Source organism: Parasteatoda tepidariorum, chromosome X1 (genome assembly GCF_043381705.1).
Source record: "Parasteatoda tepidariorum isolate YZ-2023 chromosome X1, CAS_Ptep_4.0, whole genome shotgun sequence".
In the NCBI taxonomy this organism is placed as follows: domain Eukaryota; kingdom Metazoa; phylum Arthropoda; class Arachnida; order Araneae; family Theridiidae; genus Parasteatoda; species Parasteatoda tepidariorum.
Genome location: NC_092214.1, coordinates 19,940,322 through 19,959,047, shown reverse-complemented (window position 1 = coordinate 19,959,047; position 18,726 = coordinate 19,940,322). Strand labels below are relative to the sequence as shown.

Below are 18,726 nucleotides of genomic sequence, written 5' to 3'. Positions count from 1 at the left end.
AAAAATTGGAAGCAAAAAAAAGAAGGTTTCAAGCACGATTTAAAGTCTACAAATTATTGTGTTTAGAAGATTTAAGTCTAAAAATTATTGTGTTTTTATCGTTAAATAATACCAAAAAAAATCTTTACTATATTTTTAAAAAAAAATTTAAAATTTGATGCATATTTCCTATTGTTTATTTCTTACAGATTAAATTCTTTTTTGCCTCGCATAAATTATCACAAGGAAAGCGAAAGCATGTTCTCAAACTCTTGAATGGATTCTAATTAATGTTCTAAAAGCATTTAAAACTGTTTCATATCTCGAGGTGAAAAGTACGGTTTCAATTTATCCTGATTATCATGAAGAACGCTTCATTTATTTTATAAAGAAAGAAAATTTAGACTTTTTTTGTAAGTTATTAAATAATATTTCTCTTCACATAAAGATTACATTAATGAAAACATTCAACAAGAGCATTAATGAGTTATTGAGTACAAAAGTTAAATTTTTCTACTCCTTGCAGATTCAAACTTTTTTTAAAAAGAAGTTAAAAAATCTCTCATTTGTAATAAAATTGACATAAAGGAAAATGTGAGAGAAAGATATAAAACTTACATTTTGATTGGTTTCCAATTAAGCATTTTGTGGAAAATAAATTAAAAAGTAATAAATGTGATTTTTTAATCATTTTTTAATGAGTTATTGAGTACAAAAGTAACATTTTTCTACTCCTTACAGATTATAGCTTTTCTTAAAACGAAGTTAAAAAATCTCTCATTTGTAATGAAATTGACCCAAAGGAAAATGTGAAAGAAAGATATAAAACTTACATTTTGATTGATTTCCAACTAAACATTTTGTGGAAAATAAATTAAAAAGTAATAAATGTGATTTTTTTAATCATTTTCTAATGAGAGTACGAACGTAACATTTTTCTACTCCTTACAGATTATAGCTTTTCTTAAAACGAAGTTAAAAAATCTCTCATTTGTAATGAAATTGACCCAAAGGAAAATGTGAAAGAAAGATATAAAACTTACATTTTGATTGATTTCCAACTAAGCATTTTGTGGAAAATAATTTAAAAAGTAATAAATGTGATTTTTTTAATAATTTTTTCAAAGTTAAAATTCCGTTCTAGAAAAAAAAAATTGTTTTAGATTTTTTTTTCATCATTTAAATGATATTTTCTTTGAAAATGTGTACTTTTACAATGTGTTTAATAAACAATAATTCTTATGCGGCAAATAAATAAAGTAAACTTTAATATTTAGTTTAACTATTGAATTAAACTCTTGTTTAGAAGTGGCTTTAGATAAGTAATTTTAGACAACTATAATAAAACAAATTCAAGGTAGTTTAACACCCCTGTGATTATTCTAACATTTAAAGGTAGTTAGAGGAAATATATTTTCATTGGTACCATAGTTACGAATATTTCAAAACAATAACAAAGATTAATAATTCGATGTTTTTATTTTTAAAGTTTAATTCACAGATTGAGGAATATCAAAAGTGCGGAATGGTTGAAAATTGTATGAACTATTTCTTTATTGTTTAATTTCAGTAATTATAGATTTTATAACTTTTAATACGTTCGTCTGTTCGTCGGAAGTTTTTGGATAAAACATGTAAAATCTTTGAACAAATTCAAATGACTGTTTACTAATGTTGGCTATTGTGTATACTATAAAAATCTAGTTATTGCGTGATGATTTTTTATTAAAAAATTTAGGAATTTTTTATCATTAACAATTTTATTTTTAGATAAATTAAAAAGCTTATATTTTTTACTTGAATATTTAATAGTTATTCTTCTTCATTAACTTTCATTTTAAGCTTAGGAATTAAGGAATTAGGAATTGCCCATGGATAATTTGCTTCAAAGACGTCTTTGTTTCGTTTCAAATTGAATTCTATTGTAATATCATCATGTATTTAATATTTGAGCGCTAAAGATAAATATTTCAGCTTTATAGTTATTGAATTTTATTTCATACTTTGTATATTTTACAAGTTTCGGTTTTACAATGAAACATTTTCTGAACTTTTTATAGCATGTATTTCCTTGAAATTATCTTTATCTTTGAAGAAATTATCAATAGTTTAGTAGTATCGATAATTACTTAGCAGATACTTCTCTAAAGACCGGCAAAGTGCAGAGGCGTTTATTGATGCACTACTGCCGAGTCTAGTTTCATGAATGAAAAGTATTTATGGATGATGAAGAAAATTCCGAGAAAAAGTATCGAGAATTGTCAAAAAAATTTTAAGCTGCAAAGAGTAGACGTTCCCTTTTCGATTTCAGTTCACCGAAATACGCACCCCACTCTTATGACGTCACTTTTAAAAAGCCAATCAGGAGTTGAAGAGCAAAACTCCGGGAAGAGGATATAAACCTGTAGTACAGACTTCTCTGTGAATTATCCGGACGATTTTCTGGGATCCTTTTCGCTCAAACTAAAAAATTTTTGCTTTTAAAACGATGAAATCAGCGGTTCTATTTTGGTTCCTTTGTGGAATATGGGCCATTGTAAGTATTTTTTTATTACATGTAACATTGAAAAACTACATTGATTAATATATTGCAAAATAATGATCGTAATGTTTGTTTTAGTTTTATTAAAAAAATTTCAACTTTGTGTAAATGATAAATGCAATTTTGAATCACTAATAGCAAGCACCTATAATTAATTTTTTTTATTTCAATTTAATGCGTGTATAACGCTCCAAATAAAATCAAAATAGATTTTAAAAAAATTTAATTTAAACCAGATATATTATTTGATTTTGTATGCAAGTTGAAAACAACGCTAAAAGTGATGATAAAGTTTAAGTATCAACAAACTTAAGATTGTTTGTTTGCTACAAAATTGATATCGTCAGTTTAATTTCTTGCATTTGATTATAAATTTAAATTTCATGTATAAGAACATAATACTTACTTAAAAATATTTACATTTTAGAGCTTATTTATGTATCATTCATTAATTTTTGTTTTAAGTTTTTTGTTTACTTAAAAGTTTAAAGTTTAAGCAAATGACTTTGCAAATTCTTCCACAAAATATAGAAAGTTTTATTTTGTCAATGTACTTTTAGAAAAGATGCATGATGTAAAAATTGTAAGCCTGCAAAGTGTTTACAGTAACATTTAAATATCGTCCCTTAAAAACACATTTTTATCGTCCACATATTTCTTTCTTTTATTGCCTTTCTTATATTACCTTTCTTAAACACTTGTATGTAATCATCGAGATAATAAGAATGATCACAAACTATGGTATAATTTTGTTTTAATCAGTTTTAAATTGGAAAAATCATAATAATGAATCACTCGTGAAATTTAGAGGGTTAAATATTGAATATCTGGTACACTCTGAAAACAAGTATGGTCAAAACTACCAGAATATGGTAAAATTTACCGTGCTTCTGGTTCAATGGGAGCACCAAAAAGCTTGGTAATTTTTACAGAAGCATTTTGATAATGATTTTGGTAAAATTATCAATAAAATATGTTTTTTTATTCTGTGACAAAATGTGGTAAATGTGGTAAAAATTGTTTTTTTTTAGCATACCACCTTAGAGCATGGCATCAAAACCATTTATTCGGATAAATTTATATTTCAGTTGGGTTTTTTTTCTAAATGAGTGGTAATAAGAGCTATAATTTTGAAAACAAATAAGAACTATTGCTTAAGAATTTCCGGTAAGCAGTTACCATATGATCTTAATTACCAAATGAATGGTTTAAATACCGTACATTTTGGTTTCAAAAACCAAAAATACAGTTTTTCCCCCAAAAAATTATCATTTCCATGCAGTACGGTAATTTTACTAGAATCTCTGTGTACTAACAGTTCTACATGAAATGTTTAATTAATTTAAAAGGTAGGACTTGAATAAATTATATAATTAAATTGTTTGAAGTGTTAGTTAAAATTATAGCCCTATGTTAAAAATACATGACACATAGAAGCATTAAATAATGAAGCATTAGTTGAAGTTAAAGTTTTAGCTTTGTCCATTTCTCTATAATTATTATTAATGGGAAAGTGAAGAAAATTTGAAACTTATTTTTTATGAAGAAGAGATAAATACACTGTGTCGAGGGGAAATTTCTGAGCTTGCTTATTAAATAGCATTTGTTTTCAAAGTGTTGACAATGTGTTTACGTACAAAAAATACTTTTCAGATCAAAAGTAAAATAAATTTTAAAAAGTTTTCCTTCAAAACTTTAAATTTCTTCTTGAAACATATATTATTCTACATTCTATACGCTTTACATTACTTTGTATATGGAATACATTTCTTAAAGAATTTTTCTAACTCTTAGTGAAATTTTTTAAAAATATTTTCAAATTATTTTCCTTAGACTATGAAGTGTTATTTAACATCACAGAAATACTCTTGAATCTCTAAATGATATTTGTAAGAGTTGTAAATCAAGAAGTTTTTTTCTTAAAAAATAAAGCCAAAATTTTAATATCTCATTCACTCTTAATAAAACAAGTAATACAGATGATACCGTCGTTGAACAGCCGACCAGAATTTTGTGTTTACAACTGCTAATATTCAATCTCGTAACCTTGAAGTTTTGAACCCAATCCAGAGGACAAGGGAACTCCTGGATCAAGTATTGGGAAAAATTTGCCTTCGTGGAGGACTTTTTGATGGAAGTAACTCGAACTAGCGTTACATGAAGAGGAACACCACGAAATACTCCCACGGTTAGTCTGACTGCAAAGGGATTATAACCCATGATCCTTCTACCATTGAGGATATTTCACGTCAGCACTGTGGTCGGTGCAATCCGAGTGCGGAATTCGAATCGGCTAGCTATCGCTCTGATCGAACCCAGTTCACCTCATTGGAAGGCGAGCGCTCTATCTGAGCCAACGCGGCACCCCATTGCATTATTGACTTAAAAATTAGCGTTAACAATCAAAACTTTTAGCATTACGCTAATCTCTACGATTGATTGATTGATGTTTAGTTTACTGGCACTATAGCTGGATGGGGTGGCTATACTATAGTTACTGTCCTGTAAAAAAAATCAAAAGGTCAAAAATTGAGCTTGACGCAAGCAAAAATAGGAGGGAAATACAAGTTAAACACAAAAGTCATAGATTCTTTCTTTACTTAAAGAAAATATGAGCCCACTGAGGGGAACTTTAATTTCAAATTTTATATTTTAAATTTCTAACCACAAAAGTTTGAATAGAACCATATTAAATATCTGTGAATTCGCACACAGTGACAAATATCGTTTACCTTTGATGTAGAAACAAAATTTCTGAAATTTATATAATAATTTTTAATGGTTAATTTAGTAATGAGCAATGATTTTACTATATACGGTGCAGTAATTCTGATAAAATTACTGTATTCTATGGTACTAACATTTCTGGTAAAACAAACTGTAGTTCTGGCTAATAAAAACTGAACTATACACTATTCAAATCATTTATTTAGTAATTTTTCATTCACATGGTAACGGTTTACCTGAAATTCTGGTTTTCAAAATTATAGTTCTTATTACCACACCTTTAGTAAAAAACACAAAACTGAATTGCAAATTTAAACGAATAAATGACTTTTATGCCGAGTTTCTAAGGTATCATGATAAAATTGCCGAAATTTATTACATTTAATGAATTTTATCACATATTACAAAACAATATTTTATCGTTATTTTTCAAAATCTTTACCAAAGCCCTTTGGTAAAAATTATTGAGCCGATTAATCTTGATACACGATAAATTTTAACATAATCTGATTGTTTTTACCTCAGTATTTAATCAGTGTATGGTGTAATGCTTTGTCTTGATAAATTAAATAGTAGAGATTTTTAAAAAAACTGAGATCCCGTAGGGGAGCATAATAATAATTCTAAAAAGCAATAAAAAGTAATTTCCAAAAAAATATTCACTCACTTTTTTGAGCATTTGGATTTTGAAATAAGAAATTGCTATATAATGCAAAAATTTATTTATTCACTTTCAAATTCAACAGCAAAAAATAATTATTGAAAATTTTTTAGGTTTAATGATTTTCAAAAACTTATAATTCTCACAATAAAGGAAAATTCGTGATATTTTCGATTCAGAAACCATTGAATGGTAAGGAAATAAAAATTTAAAAAAAATCCTTAAAAAAATTAAATGATTTACTAATATTTTGACTAAACTAATGGAGACCAAATTTTGCAGTTTTACAAATTACTTCGTCATCCTTTCTTTCGAAGCTCTCAATTTGAAAGAGTGAAAAAAAGTTTATGCCTTTAGATTGATTATTTTTTAATTCCGTATACAAAATTATGTTAATCTTATTAAAGAATCATTCGTTTTTAATTACAATCAAAAATGCGTTACTGAAGACAATGCAAAATAAAGAAAAAATTTTTGAGACGAAAAAAAGAAAAGTGGTTTCTTAAAAACATCCGCCTCAAAACTTTTACTTCTTTATAACTACAGTGAAAAAGGGAATACCTACCTTTCGTCTGCTTAATTAATGATATTAAAAGAAGATTCGTTTATAATTTATAATTTAAATTGTAAGCAGTTATTTATTTTTTATTTCGTAGGATTGAATCCTCAACACTTTTAAATCAAATGCATTGAAAAAATAGACATATCTAATTAAAAACCACATTTAAGGAACTTATGACTCTTTAAAAATGGATTTAGAAAAATAGAAAGAAATATATGTTTTCCATTTTCTCATTCATTTTAAAGCGAAAAAAAATTATTAGAAATTTAAGCAACTTTGTAGTTAATCTTTAAATATCTAAAAATATGCTAAGTTTGCTTTTAGTTAAGAAATTTTGTCTTATGTCTTTGAAAATAAAGAAAAAAATATTGTTTCATGTTGTGGATCATATGAGTTATCAAAAAATGGAACCATTTTTTTAATTATTATATGGTTGTACAAATGTAATCCTATAAATTGAGAACAAGATATTTACAAGATCAATCAAGAAAGAAGTATTTAAAAATTACACATAATATATTAATATTATTAAAAAATCTTAAAAATTACTAATAAATGATTTAAATCATATTACAGAATAATTAAATCAATAACAGTTTTTTTTAGCATTTCTAAGAAAATTTAAAATAATTCATTTTTTACGGGAGTCTCTTTATTAAAGTACACTTTTGTATTTCCGCGCTCCCAGTTTGGATCCCGGTGGTAAAAAAAATACAGCTACGAAAATAAAATCTTGGTGACCCTTATTACACCGTACAGAAAAAATAATAAAATTAGAAATAGAGAAAATAATCATTTAGAAAATACAATACATAAAGTAAACTAAACATAAAAGGACCTTCTAAGACTGGATTTAAAGAGGTTTATAAGCAGCACAACTTGAAATTACGAATCTGGTGGCTAAAGTTATAAAACATACAATTTGAAGATGAAATTAAATGTAGGTAAAGTTTTATAAACTTACCTTTAAAACATTCCTAGTATCGAAATAAAATAGTCAAAACTTCTCGAAAACAAGGAACGTTAAGCATGAGTATAATCAATCAAATTAAAACACCGTTGCTAACATTTGCGTCTGAAATGTACGCAACAAAAGAGGTCCAAGTTCCAAACACACCAAATGACTGTATCACTTTTTAAAGCTGTTAATATTTTAATAACTTAAGGCATATAACTGTTTATGAATTCATTTAAATAATAATTAACGGATATTTTTTCCATTGCTACGTATTAAAAGAAATGCGTAATATAATGGAAAATATTTTAATCTGAGCAAGCAATGATCTTTTTTTACTACTTACGATAAATAGCATTACGTAAATCAAGAGAATGAAAATTCAATGATGATTCAATTTACAGAAAATACTGCTAGCTATTGTTGCCAGTATAAAACCGTTTATTTCACAGAAAAATACTGTTATTTAAAAACAGACGCACTTTTTAAGCAGATAAGTACTGTAATGTAAAAAAAAAATTTCATTAAAAAACGATGTCAGAATTGCGGTCACTGTGATCCGAGAGCAGCATTCGTATGACGATGCAGCAACGATGGGGTTCGAACCTGTCACACCTCAATGGGAGCCGAGCGCTCAGTGCTCTGAGCTTCCACAGCTCTTGTGTCTCTGTGAGAATAAAAATCATAAACTATTTTTATCGTAAAAATCTTACTTATTGAAATAATATTTAAAAGTAAAAACGTTTAAAACTATAGTGGTCCACCCGTATAAAAAAGTCTGTCAACTCAATTTAACAAAAAATTACAACAAGAAATATAGATAATTGTATACTATCTGGTTGAGTATCGATTTTGCAATAAAATTGAATCACGCAGTTTTATTTATACAAAGTTCAAAACAATAGAATATTTGCTGAAAATAAGTGCGGAAAATAAACGCAAATCATTTGAAAAAAAAAAGGCAGAGTTATCGTACAATAAACAAAAATGCAAGGTTTTCAATAAATATATCGTTACATATATGGGCATTTTAAACCAAAATAATGCCTCCTTTTTAAATATAAATTAAGTTTCAAATGTATTCCCAGCTATAAAAAATTATTAAAAAAATCCCAAAGTATTTTCTTTCATGTTAGCGATATCTATGCTCTGAACTATTAGGGGGACCAGAAAGTAATGTCGTTCCGGGGCATTTGATATTTGTTATCAATATTTTATTTTTGATCAATAATGTATTCACCCTCTTTAGCAACAACCTTTCAATGCCAGATCGAAAAGCAATCGAAATGGATCGAAAAAAGAGGAATTAAAAATGAACGAGAGTAACGAATATTTAATGCGTCGAAGTGACTTTACTTATAGGTTCCCCTAATATATGCTAGTTTTTTACTGATTAAAATTAAATTAGTTTCAAAAATATTTTCAATTAATATTTCTTGACATATATAGATTTTTTTCAAACTAAATGACGCTCACTTTTTAATATACTGCAAAATTAAATTGAATTCCGCATTACAAAAAATTTAGAAATATTTACAAAGTGTATTTTCCTATGATAGAAAAATGTGTGGTCTAATTTTAAAATGTTTTAGACATAGTTAATTCTTCATAAAAATGTTAACAAATATTTCTTGACATATATGAGAGTTTTGAAACTAACTGACGGTCATTTTTTAATATGAAAGGCATTTCAAATCATTTCCACATTGCGAAAAAAGTCGTAAAGTGTCCCCCTTTATATCAGCAATATTTATGCTCTATTGTTATTGACTTAACAAGTTCTACATAAAAAATTTCAATAAATACATTTTTGCACACATGGTTCTTTTCAAACGAAATGACGCTCTCTCTTTAATGAGGAACAGGTTTCAAATGAATTACGCAACGCAAAATGTAAAAAATTTGCAAAGTGTACCACCTTATGTTAGAGATATGTATGCTCTGAACATAGCATGTTTTGGACCGGACAAGTTCTGCTTAAAATGCAAAAATATAAAATGTAAAAAATTTGCAAAGTGTACCGCCTTATGTTAGAGATATGTATGCTCTGAACTTAGCATGCTTTGGACTGGACAAGTTCTTCTTAAAATGCAAAAATATAAAATGTAAAGAATTTGCAAAGTGTACCGCCTTATGTTAGAGATTTCTATGCTCTGAACTTAGCTTGTTTTGGACTGGACAAGTTCTTCTTAAAAAGTTTCCATAAATATTTCGTAACATATATGAGCATTTCAAAACAAATTTTCGCTCACCTATTAATATGGAGAAATTTCAAATCAATTCCGTGCTGCAAAAAATTAGGAAAAAAATGCTCGCATCAGGAAAATGATCGCATTGGGAAAAATGCTTATGCTCGTATCGCTCTCTGCTCACACATCTCATCATGTTTGCAATATTACATAACATTCTCTGAACATAGAGTGTTATTGACTGCACAAGTTCTTCGTAAAAATTTTCAATAATATTTACATATATATGTGGGTACATTAAAACAAAATGACGCTCATTCCTTAATATGAAGTAAATTCCGCATTGCAAAAAATAAAAAACAATTCACTATGTTTCCCCTTTATGTTAGCGATAGGTATGCTCTGAACTTAGCATGTTTTGAACTGATTTAATTCATTTAAAAAATTTCAAATATTGGTTTGATATATATAGTTATTTTAAAACAAATTGAAGCTCACTTTTGAATATGGAACAAGTTTCAAACTAATCTGATTTCGCAAAAAAAAAAATAATAATAATTCTCAGTGTCCTCTTTATATTAGCGATATGTATGCTTTGAATCTATCATAATTTGAACTGATTAAGTTCCTTTAAAAAACCTTCATCATTTCTTGGTATATATAATGTTTTCAAACAAACTGACGCTCTCTTTATATGATTCAATGAGTTTGAAATTAATTCCGCAAGATAAAATATTTAAAATAATTTGCTATATGATTAAAATAATCTACTATACACTCTCTTAAGAAAGCAATATGTATGCTCTGTACTCATTCAGTCACTCTTTGGTATGAAAAAAGTTTAAAATGAATGCCATATTGTAAAAAATTATAAGAAATTCGCTGTATCCTCCCTCAATATAGCGATATGTATGCTCTGAACTTCGCATGTGTTGGAATAATAAAGTTCCTCTTAAAAGTTCTATAAAAATAGTTTTTGACAGACATGGGTATTTCAAAGCAAATTGTTGCTCCCTTTTTTAAAATGAAATAAGTTTCCTATAAATTTCGCATTTCAAAATATTATTTAAAAGAAGAAATCCAAAATTGTCCTCATTACATTGGCAATATATACACTCCTCAAAAGTGAAATTGCAACACCAAGAAATAATGCACGTAGCGTCATGCAAATTTCAGGAGCGATAGTAGTGAGATGGATATGCAAATGATTAAAAAAACAGACTAATAAAATCATTATAAAGCAATTTATTCAATATCTAATGTGGCCACCTCGGGCAGCTATACAGGCCTCAATCCGGCGAGGCATGCTATCAATGACTCCATTGATGGTTGCCTGAGGTAACCTTTGCCAAGCCACATCCACTGCTGTGCGCAGATCATCGATGGTTTGCGCCATTGGTCCTCTGTTCATGCCACGTCCAATGAGATCCCATAGGTGTTCTATGGGATTCAGATCTGGAGAGGCTGCCGGCCAGGGAAGGATGTCAAATCCAGTCAGGCTGTTAAGAGTTCGCCGTGCGACATGCGGCCTGGCATTGTCTTGCTGGAATACCGTGTTGGGTGCGCCCTGCAACAAGGGCAGAACAACGGGATACACAACTTGTGTGACGTAGCGGTCCGCTGTCAAACTGCCGTGAATGTGTACCAGGGGCGTTCTGCGATCAAACATTATGCCACCCCAAACCATGATGCCCGGTGTAGGACCGTTGTGACGCTCGGCGTAATGGGCTGGTTCGTAGCGTTCTCCGGGTCGCCGCCATACCCGTCGACGGCCGTCATTTCTCCACAGACAGAAACGAGATTCATCCGTGAACAATACCCGATGCCATTGGATGGTCCAGGTACGATGACGATGACACCACGCCAGGCGTCTAGCCCTGTGTAAAGCGGTCAACGGTACCCCTGTTGCTGGTACCCGTGCACGTAACTGTACTTCATGCAATCTGTTGCGTATGGTTTGGGTGGACACAGATCCTCCTGCTCCTGAAGGCAACCGGCTTCGGATAGCACGTGTCGTGGAGAAAGGGTCTCGAATAGTCAACTGGTGAATACGCCGGTCTGTGCGCTCTGACGTGCACCTGTCGTGTCCATCGTGTGACACAACGTGTGACATCGTGTCCATCACATCCATCGTGACATCCATCGTGTGACACAACGTTGGATGGTACTCACGTTGTGCCCAGCACAAGTTGCTATTGAGGGCAGCGGCAAACTAAGTTCATGGAGTTCGATAATACGGTCACGTTCCCCGGTCGTTAACTGATGGTATTGAGCTCGCCGACGTCTCAGAGGCATTTTCTACGCTGTTTCGAAAGTCGCAAATGCTACGCTGAACCTCAGATGCCGTTTATGAGAAGGGAAAGTTGCTGGCCTTTATAGCCCGAATATGCGTACCACGTGATCAGATGCGTGCACAAATTTAATCATTTGCATATCCATCTCACTACTATCGCTCCTGAAGTTTGCATGACGCTACGTGCATTATTTCTTGGTGTTGCAATTTCACTTTTGAGGAGTGTATGTTTTGAATCCAGTGTGTTTTGGACTAAACAAGTTTTTTTTTTTTTTGAAAATATGCAATAAAGATATCTTAAAATATACAGATATTTTTGAAAGAATTGACACTTATATTTGAACATGACTTAAGCTTTAAATGAATTCAGCTGTCGAAAATTTAAAAAAATATTTGTAGTGACATTTTTAAGGTTTGTTTATTATCATACAACCGTAAGCAAGTTTAAGTGATCATTGAAAAGGTGGCCTATATGTACTTGTTAAATTGAAGAACTGATAGCACTAATTAGAGAAGAACATCACAAAGGTATATCCAAGGTTATGCAGGATTTGAACTCACTACCACCAAGCTACAAGATTGACGAAACTACTTTATTCGGGTTTCCCTTTATCCTTCACGTTAGCGATATATAAGCTCTAAACTTAATACATTTCGGACTAAGCAATATCTTGAAAACTTTCAATAAATATTTCTTGACATTTATAGCTATTTTCAAATAAATTTATCCTCGTTTTTCAATATAAAATGAAATTGCACTTGTAAAAACGTAGGAAAAATTCGAAAATTGTCCTACCTTTTTTAAGCGATATGTATTTATTTTCGAACAAGTTGATTCAGTTATATGGAACAAATTTAAAATAAATTTTGAATTGCAAGAATTAAATAAATTTTGCAAAGTGTCTTTCCTTATGTTAACCATATGTATGTTGTGAAATTGGAAATTTTTAAACTAAAGTTTTTAAAATATTTCAATAATTATTTCTTGATTGTTATTTTCAAACGAATGGACGCTTATTTTTAAATATGAAACAAGTTTAAAATGAATTCTGAATTGTAAAAATTTTTTTTAAAAATTAGCAAATCGTCCTCTCTTTTGTCAGTGATATAAATGATCTAAACTTATTCTTCGTTCCAAAGCAGATTAACTTTTTAAAAAAAATTAATAATTATTTCTTGACATATATTTGTATTTTCAAACAAAAAGACTGAATATTTAGTAGGAAATTAGTTAATAGAATGCTTTAACGAGGATTACTTATCTACACTTTTTATTCTCAAAAAAATTCTATTCATGATTGAATCCTTATATGAATATCTAGCATAATATTACATTACATAAAATGTCATTACATAATATACGTTACATAATATTAATGGCCTGTATAATAATAATAATAACAATAACAGCATTCAGATTTGTCTTGTTTAAATAAATTTTCCACTTCCAATGCGCTTTGTAAAAGCCTCAAAGTATGCTTTAGAAATGAGTAAGTGTAATTTTTCTTCTTTAAAAATAGCCTTCGAACTAATAATGCCACACTGTCAAATTTTAATTCTAAAATTATAGTAAAATAACCGGCAGCTGTCTGTCCATCTAATTAACTGAATAGTTTACTATAAAGAACATTATTGATCGTTGCAGTTTTGAAACTTTATACAACTTGTTTGGTTATAATACCATGAATACAAAATAATACGGTTTTCGAGACATTTATAACGTTGGCTCCAAAAACATTAAAAACGAATTCAACAGGACATTGGAGCTGTTGAAAGAAGTGGAGGAAATATCGTGGTGTTAACGCTGTGATTCGAACGCCCGTTTTACCGATCATGAGACTGACAGATTAGTCCTCTCGGTTACAATATGCAATGAGCTGCAAGGAACTAAGGGGCTTCATTAGGTGGGCTTAGTTGATGCTATAAAATTCTGGTTTTTTAACTGTATTTGGAGAAAACAGTTAACAAACGGTATTTCTCTTAGTTAACAGTTTGGATACCATATTATTAATGGTTATTTGGCTGTTTTTTATATTTTATTTTATAACCGTCGTTGAACAGCCGACTCAGTTTTGGGTTTACGACTACTGATGCTCAACTCCGTAGCCTTGTAATTTTAAACCCAATCCAGAAGACAAGGAAAGTTCTGAATCAGTACCCCCAGAGGTATGATTAGTTTTTTAAACATGGAGGACTTTGTGACCCAACACATTTAATGGTCATCAGTCACCATCTACTGTTTGGCTGTTTTGTTTGAATATGATAAAATAACAATTAAGTAAAGCAAAAAAAACGTACTCTTTTGGCCTAATTATATATTGGAGTTAGTGCGTTGACAAAATTATATCCCATATGTTATTTCGTTTTTGATTATACTTTCACTAGTTTCATAAATACTTAAATAGGGGCGGGTGTAACTTAAATGTTAACCCTATTTAATTCATATGTAGACACATACCTGTATTAATTTATTTTAATGTATGCTATCTGCTAAAATCTTGTGAAGACGTGAAAAAGATAAGAATCACTGATCTATAGAACAATAGTCAATGTAAATATTGATTATTGTTCCAGAAACTATTAATTATAAGTATCAATAACTGTCTCTTGAGTAAGTAATGTTTCCAAGTAACAACTTTATTACCACCCTGGTTACAATTAAATGGAAAAATGTTGCGTTCAACTGATATTTCTCAGAAAGTGCTCGTGTAATGAAACATTCTCGTGAACTTCGCCAATTAACCTTAGAAAATGAATTTAAGCGTTGTTAAAGTTTTAAGATAAATTTTAGCTGTCAACTTTTCATTAATTTTTATAAAAAAATACTGTGTTTTATTGTGCCTTTAACAAATATTACTAGTATTTTAATGTTAGGAACAATTTATTTAATTTTAAAATAATAGTTTCACAAACGTATCAGTAGTTTTATTCAATAATCCCATTACTGAAGCTGTTTACGAAGTCAGCTTATATTTAAGGGCATATGAAATGTGTTGTTTTATGTAAAAATATATTTTAACTACCTTTTGATTCCTTTCCACTATTTCTTTTTAAAAAATAATGTGTCTCACAAGGAATTTAATGATATAATTATTGATTAAAGTTAGGAATAGTTCATTTAAGTCTAACAAAATTATACAAAAACCAATGGGCAATTTTATGCAATAATTTCATTGATAAAGCAGTTTTAAAATCATGTACTTTTGAGAAATTGCCCTGTAATAATTAAATTAAAAATTAATTTTAATTTTGAAGTTCTTTTTTTTTAAATTTCACCTAGTTTTTTCCACCTTTTAAAAAAATGTGTTTTACTGCAACTGTCACAAATATTATTATTGTTTAAAGTTAAAAACAGTTTATTTAATAGTAACATAGTTTTCTAAGGAATGCAAGGGGAGTTTTAACTAATAATCCAATTATATAAGCACTTTTAAAATAACGAACTTTCATTTAGCCATTTTCTGATAATTTAGTGAAAGCTAAATGTGTTCTTTTAATTTAAAAATTTGATTGCTTTTTTTCGGTTTTTGAACTAGGAAGTGCTTCTTAGTCTTTTGCTTAAACCCATTAATAACTATTTGAAATTCTTATACTCTTTCTATAATAAGCTAAAACATTTTGCTCAAGAATTTGTATAACCTTTATTATTTAGTTAACGTAATACCTCTGGAAGTAATGACAATTAAAATTTGAATTTTAAGAGAAGGGAAATTGCAGATAATCCAATTACAAAACAGCTTTAACGCAAATATACTTTTTACCCGAGTAAAGTTTTAATAAATAAATTTAATAGGATTAAAAATTATCCTGCTGTAGACTTTTTAGAAGTTTATGTAATGCAGAGTGAAAAAAACATAACTTTAAAATCTCTTAATCTTATTACTGGAATTTAGCTCTCTAGGATGTAATCTTAATTGCTCAAGAGGTAGACAATAAACATATTAATTAATATGTACAGATGACATTTTTTAAAATAAATTATTTTTTTGTTATTTATATTCACACTTAATTTCACAAATGGCATAAATAACTGATTAAAAAAAATATTTGAATAATTATTTTTTAATTGCTTATTTTACTAATGATGGAACATTTTTTTTAATTGTAATGTATATAGATTTTTCACAACGTCTTATAAAGTCCTATTTTTAAATGTTAATTTCTTAAGAACTATTCAGCAGAAAAATAACTTTAAATAATAATAAATAATTATAAACGAATATTTTTAAATGGAATTATCTATCACTAAACATGTTTGCTAATTTTGTGGGCAAGTATTTCTTGAGAATTTCAGTTATATGTCGAAATACGTAGGAGGAATCAACACCAAAAGTTTCTTAACACTCACCTGTCACGTTTAAAATTTTTAATTTTTGAAAAAAATTCCAATTCTTTTTCCGAAGTATACCCTGGTAAAATTGGCCACTATCCAGTAATAAAATATCCTAATTTGCCCTAAGCCCCAAAAATCTGTATCGGTTATAAAAAGGTTTACCAATACAACAAAAGTATGTTTTGTATCCAGTTTCCTGACATAAAATATTGTCTGCACTAATTACTTAGCACATTTAAGATGTACGTATCCAAGAAGATGAATCAAAATTTATACTGTGTGTGGCATTTATTTGCCACTTGCAGACACCGAAATTTGCGTAAACGTAACTAACACATGAATGTACCAAAATAAAACTGCAATCTTTGCAAATGTTGAAACTTTTCAATGTCGATACCATTTTTAATTATTACTACAAATTCAGAATTATTTTCTTACACTTTCCTAATGCCACCACTTACGTTAAAAAACTTTGCATTCAAAGTCAACTTTATTTTTTTTAAACAATATGAATAATGTGCGACAGAAAAAACTAAGAAAAAAAACATTGCATTTTTCTCGGGATGAAACTGTGAATTAAATTAGCAGATTTTTACAGGTAGCATTTATAATTTTTAAACATGAAAAATTTGATTTAACTTGTTCGCATTTTTATGAAAAGTCAAAAAGAGATATGCATAAAAAATTTCCTTTGACGTGAATCATTTTTTTCAGAATACCTGTTCGTTCTAATAATATAATAATGAAAAAAAAACAATCGATACAAGTTAGAATAAGAAGAATTTAATTTTAGTTACTAAATCATAGTTTTTCATAAGCAAATCCTAGTTTTTTAAATGAAAAATTTAAATTGAATGATCTTAAGGAATAAAGTAGATGATTTTTACATATGGTATTTGTATACTTTATAATTAAAAACAAAATTTGTTTGTTCTGTTTTTTGCTATGATGATTGTGATGTGATGAAAACTTATTTATCATATCTCGCTGTAAATAATAATTTCAAAAATAACTTTGCTTTATTCTTCATTCTCTAAAATCAGTTGATAGTGCGTATGAGAGAAGAAATTTTGAAAATAATAGTTTTTAATTTTAAGACAATGACATTAGCATAAATGTTAAGACAATGAGTTAGATTTGGATGACATTGACTGACGAGAAAGTTATACAATTATATTCTTTAATTTATTTTTTATTCAAATAACAACTTACTTTAGTTCGAAGCATATAAAGTGCAAAGCAGTTCTCAGCAGTTTTCGGTTGGAACGAACATGGAGGTCGGCATTTTGTCGCTCGTTGTTTGAATATTTTATGTACCAGCAATACTGTGAATTTGCAGACTGTCGGCTTCGGCTAGTAGAGCGTTTCTGACTAGTACTTCTTGACTGGTCACTTGTACGGGCTTCCAACCGTGAGAGACGAGCTGTGATCGCTGTCAATAAAGACCGTAAATCCGTCTGTTCCGTCGAACCAGCAACCACGCTGACTGAGTTCGCGTTAGTTGTCATAGCCATAATACTATCCGCCATCTCCGCCAGCTTGTCCAGGTTATCGTTGGAAATCGCCAAAATCTGTTGAACATTAGTAGGCAACCTCTGCAAAAATAAAGATTTAAGAAGCTCATCGATAATTCTCGCGCCAGCTTTATTCCGCCTTTCCAGAAGCAGTCTTGAAGGACGGCGGTTGCCAAGTTGCATCCTCGAAATCCCTTAACGTTGAGCTTCAGATTCAGCATATTGAGCCCACAATCTTTTTTTAAGTGCGGTGAAAGGCTCATCCACAGGTGGACTGATAACAATATCGCTGATAATCCCTAGTTCCTCTGGTTGAAGAGCAGAAACTACGTGGTGAAATTTCGTTGACTCTGTAGTTACTCCAGCAAGAGTGAACTGACTTTCAATTTGTCTGAACCAAAATTCTGGATTAGCTCTCCAAAAAGGTGGCTGCTTTGCAATGACACGAGCAATTTGTTGATGAGCAGTTTCCGTAGATTCGGGCATTTTTTGCATTTATCCGAAATGTATAAGTCCAACAATAGAAGCAAATTGTACTCACGGCTTGCCAAAAATTTTAAAACTTGAAACGTGCCAGCATTTCTCCGTGATCCATTAACTAGTAGAATTTTCTCAAATGCAGTTTGCAGAAACAGAAATATATGTATTCGTTCGCAGGTCACCAATTGTATATGTTTCGGTGATGAATAGCTGGGGTATATATGTATATATATATAAGTACAAAATGAAGAATAAAACAAAGAAAAATTATAGACATATTAAAAAAAAGAGGGGTGGGAAATAATAAGTAAAAAAAAAAATTAGATTTTATTTTTTAAAAAAAAAAAAAAAAAATTAAATGTTAATTAAAAAACTGGTAAAAAAGCCGGAAAAAAACGAAGATATAATCTTTTCTTTAGCCCACACGATTATATCCGCAAAACAGAGTGCTTTCTGATATTGTATCAATAAAGCCAAAGCAAAATATATTA

General features: G+C 29.4%; 1 protein-coding gene across 1 annotated transcript in view; it reads left to right on the top strand.

Moving 5' to 3' along the window:
• The first annotated feature begins 2,324 nt into the window (after nucleotides 1-2,324).
• LOC107453673 (Neuropeptide-like precursor 1) overlaps nucleotides 2,325-18,726 on the top strand; it is a 74,337-nt gene continuing 57,935 nt past the window's right edge. Inside the window, exon 1 of the mRNA XM_016070584.4 lies at nucleotides 2,325-2,515. Coding sequence (XP_015926070.2) covers nucleotides 2,468-2,515 — 48 coding nt within the window. The 5' untranslated portion in view covers nucleotides 2,325-2,467. The remainder of the gene's footprint in view (nucleotides 2,516-18,726) is intronic.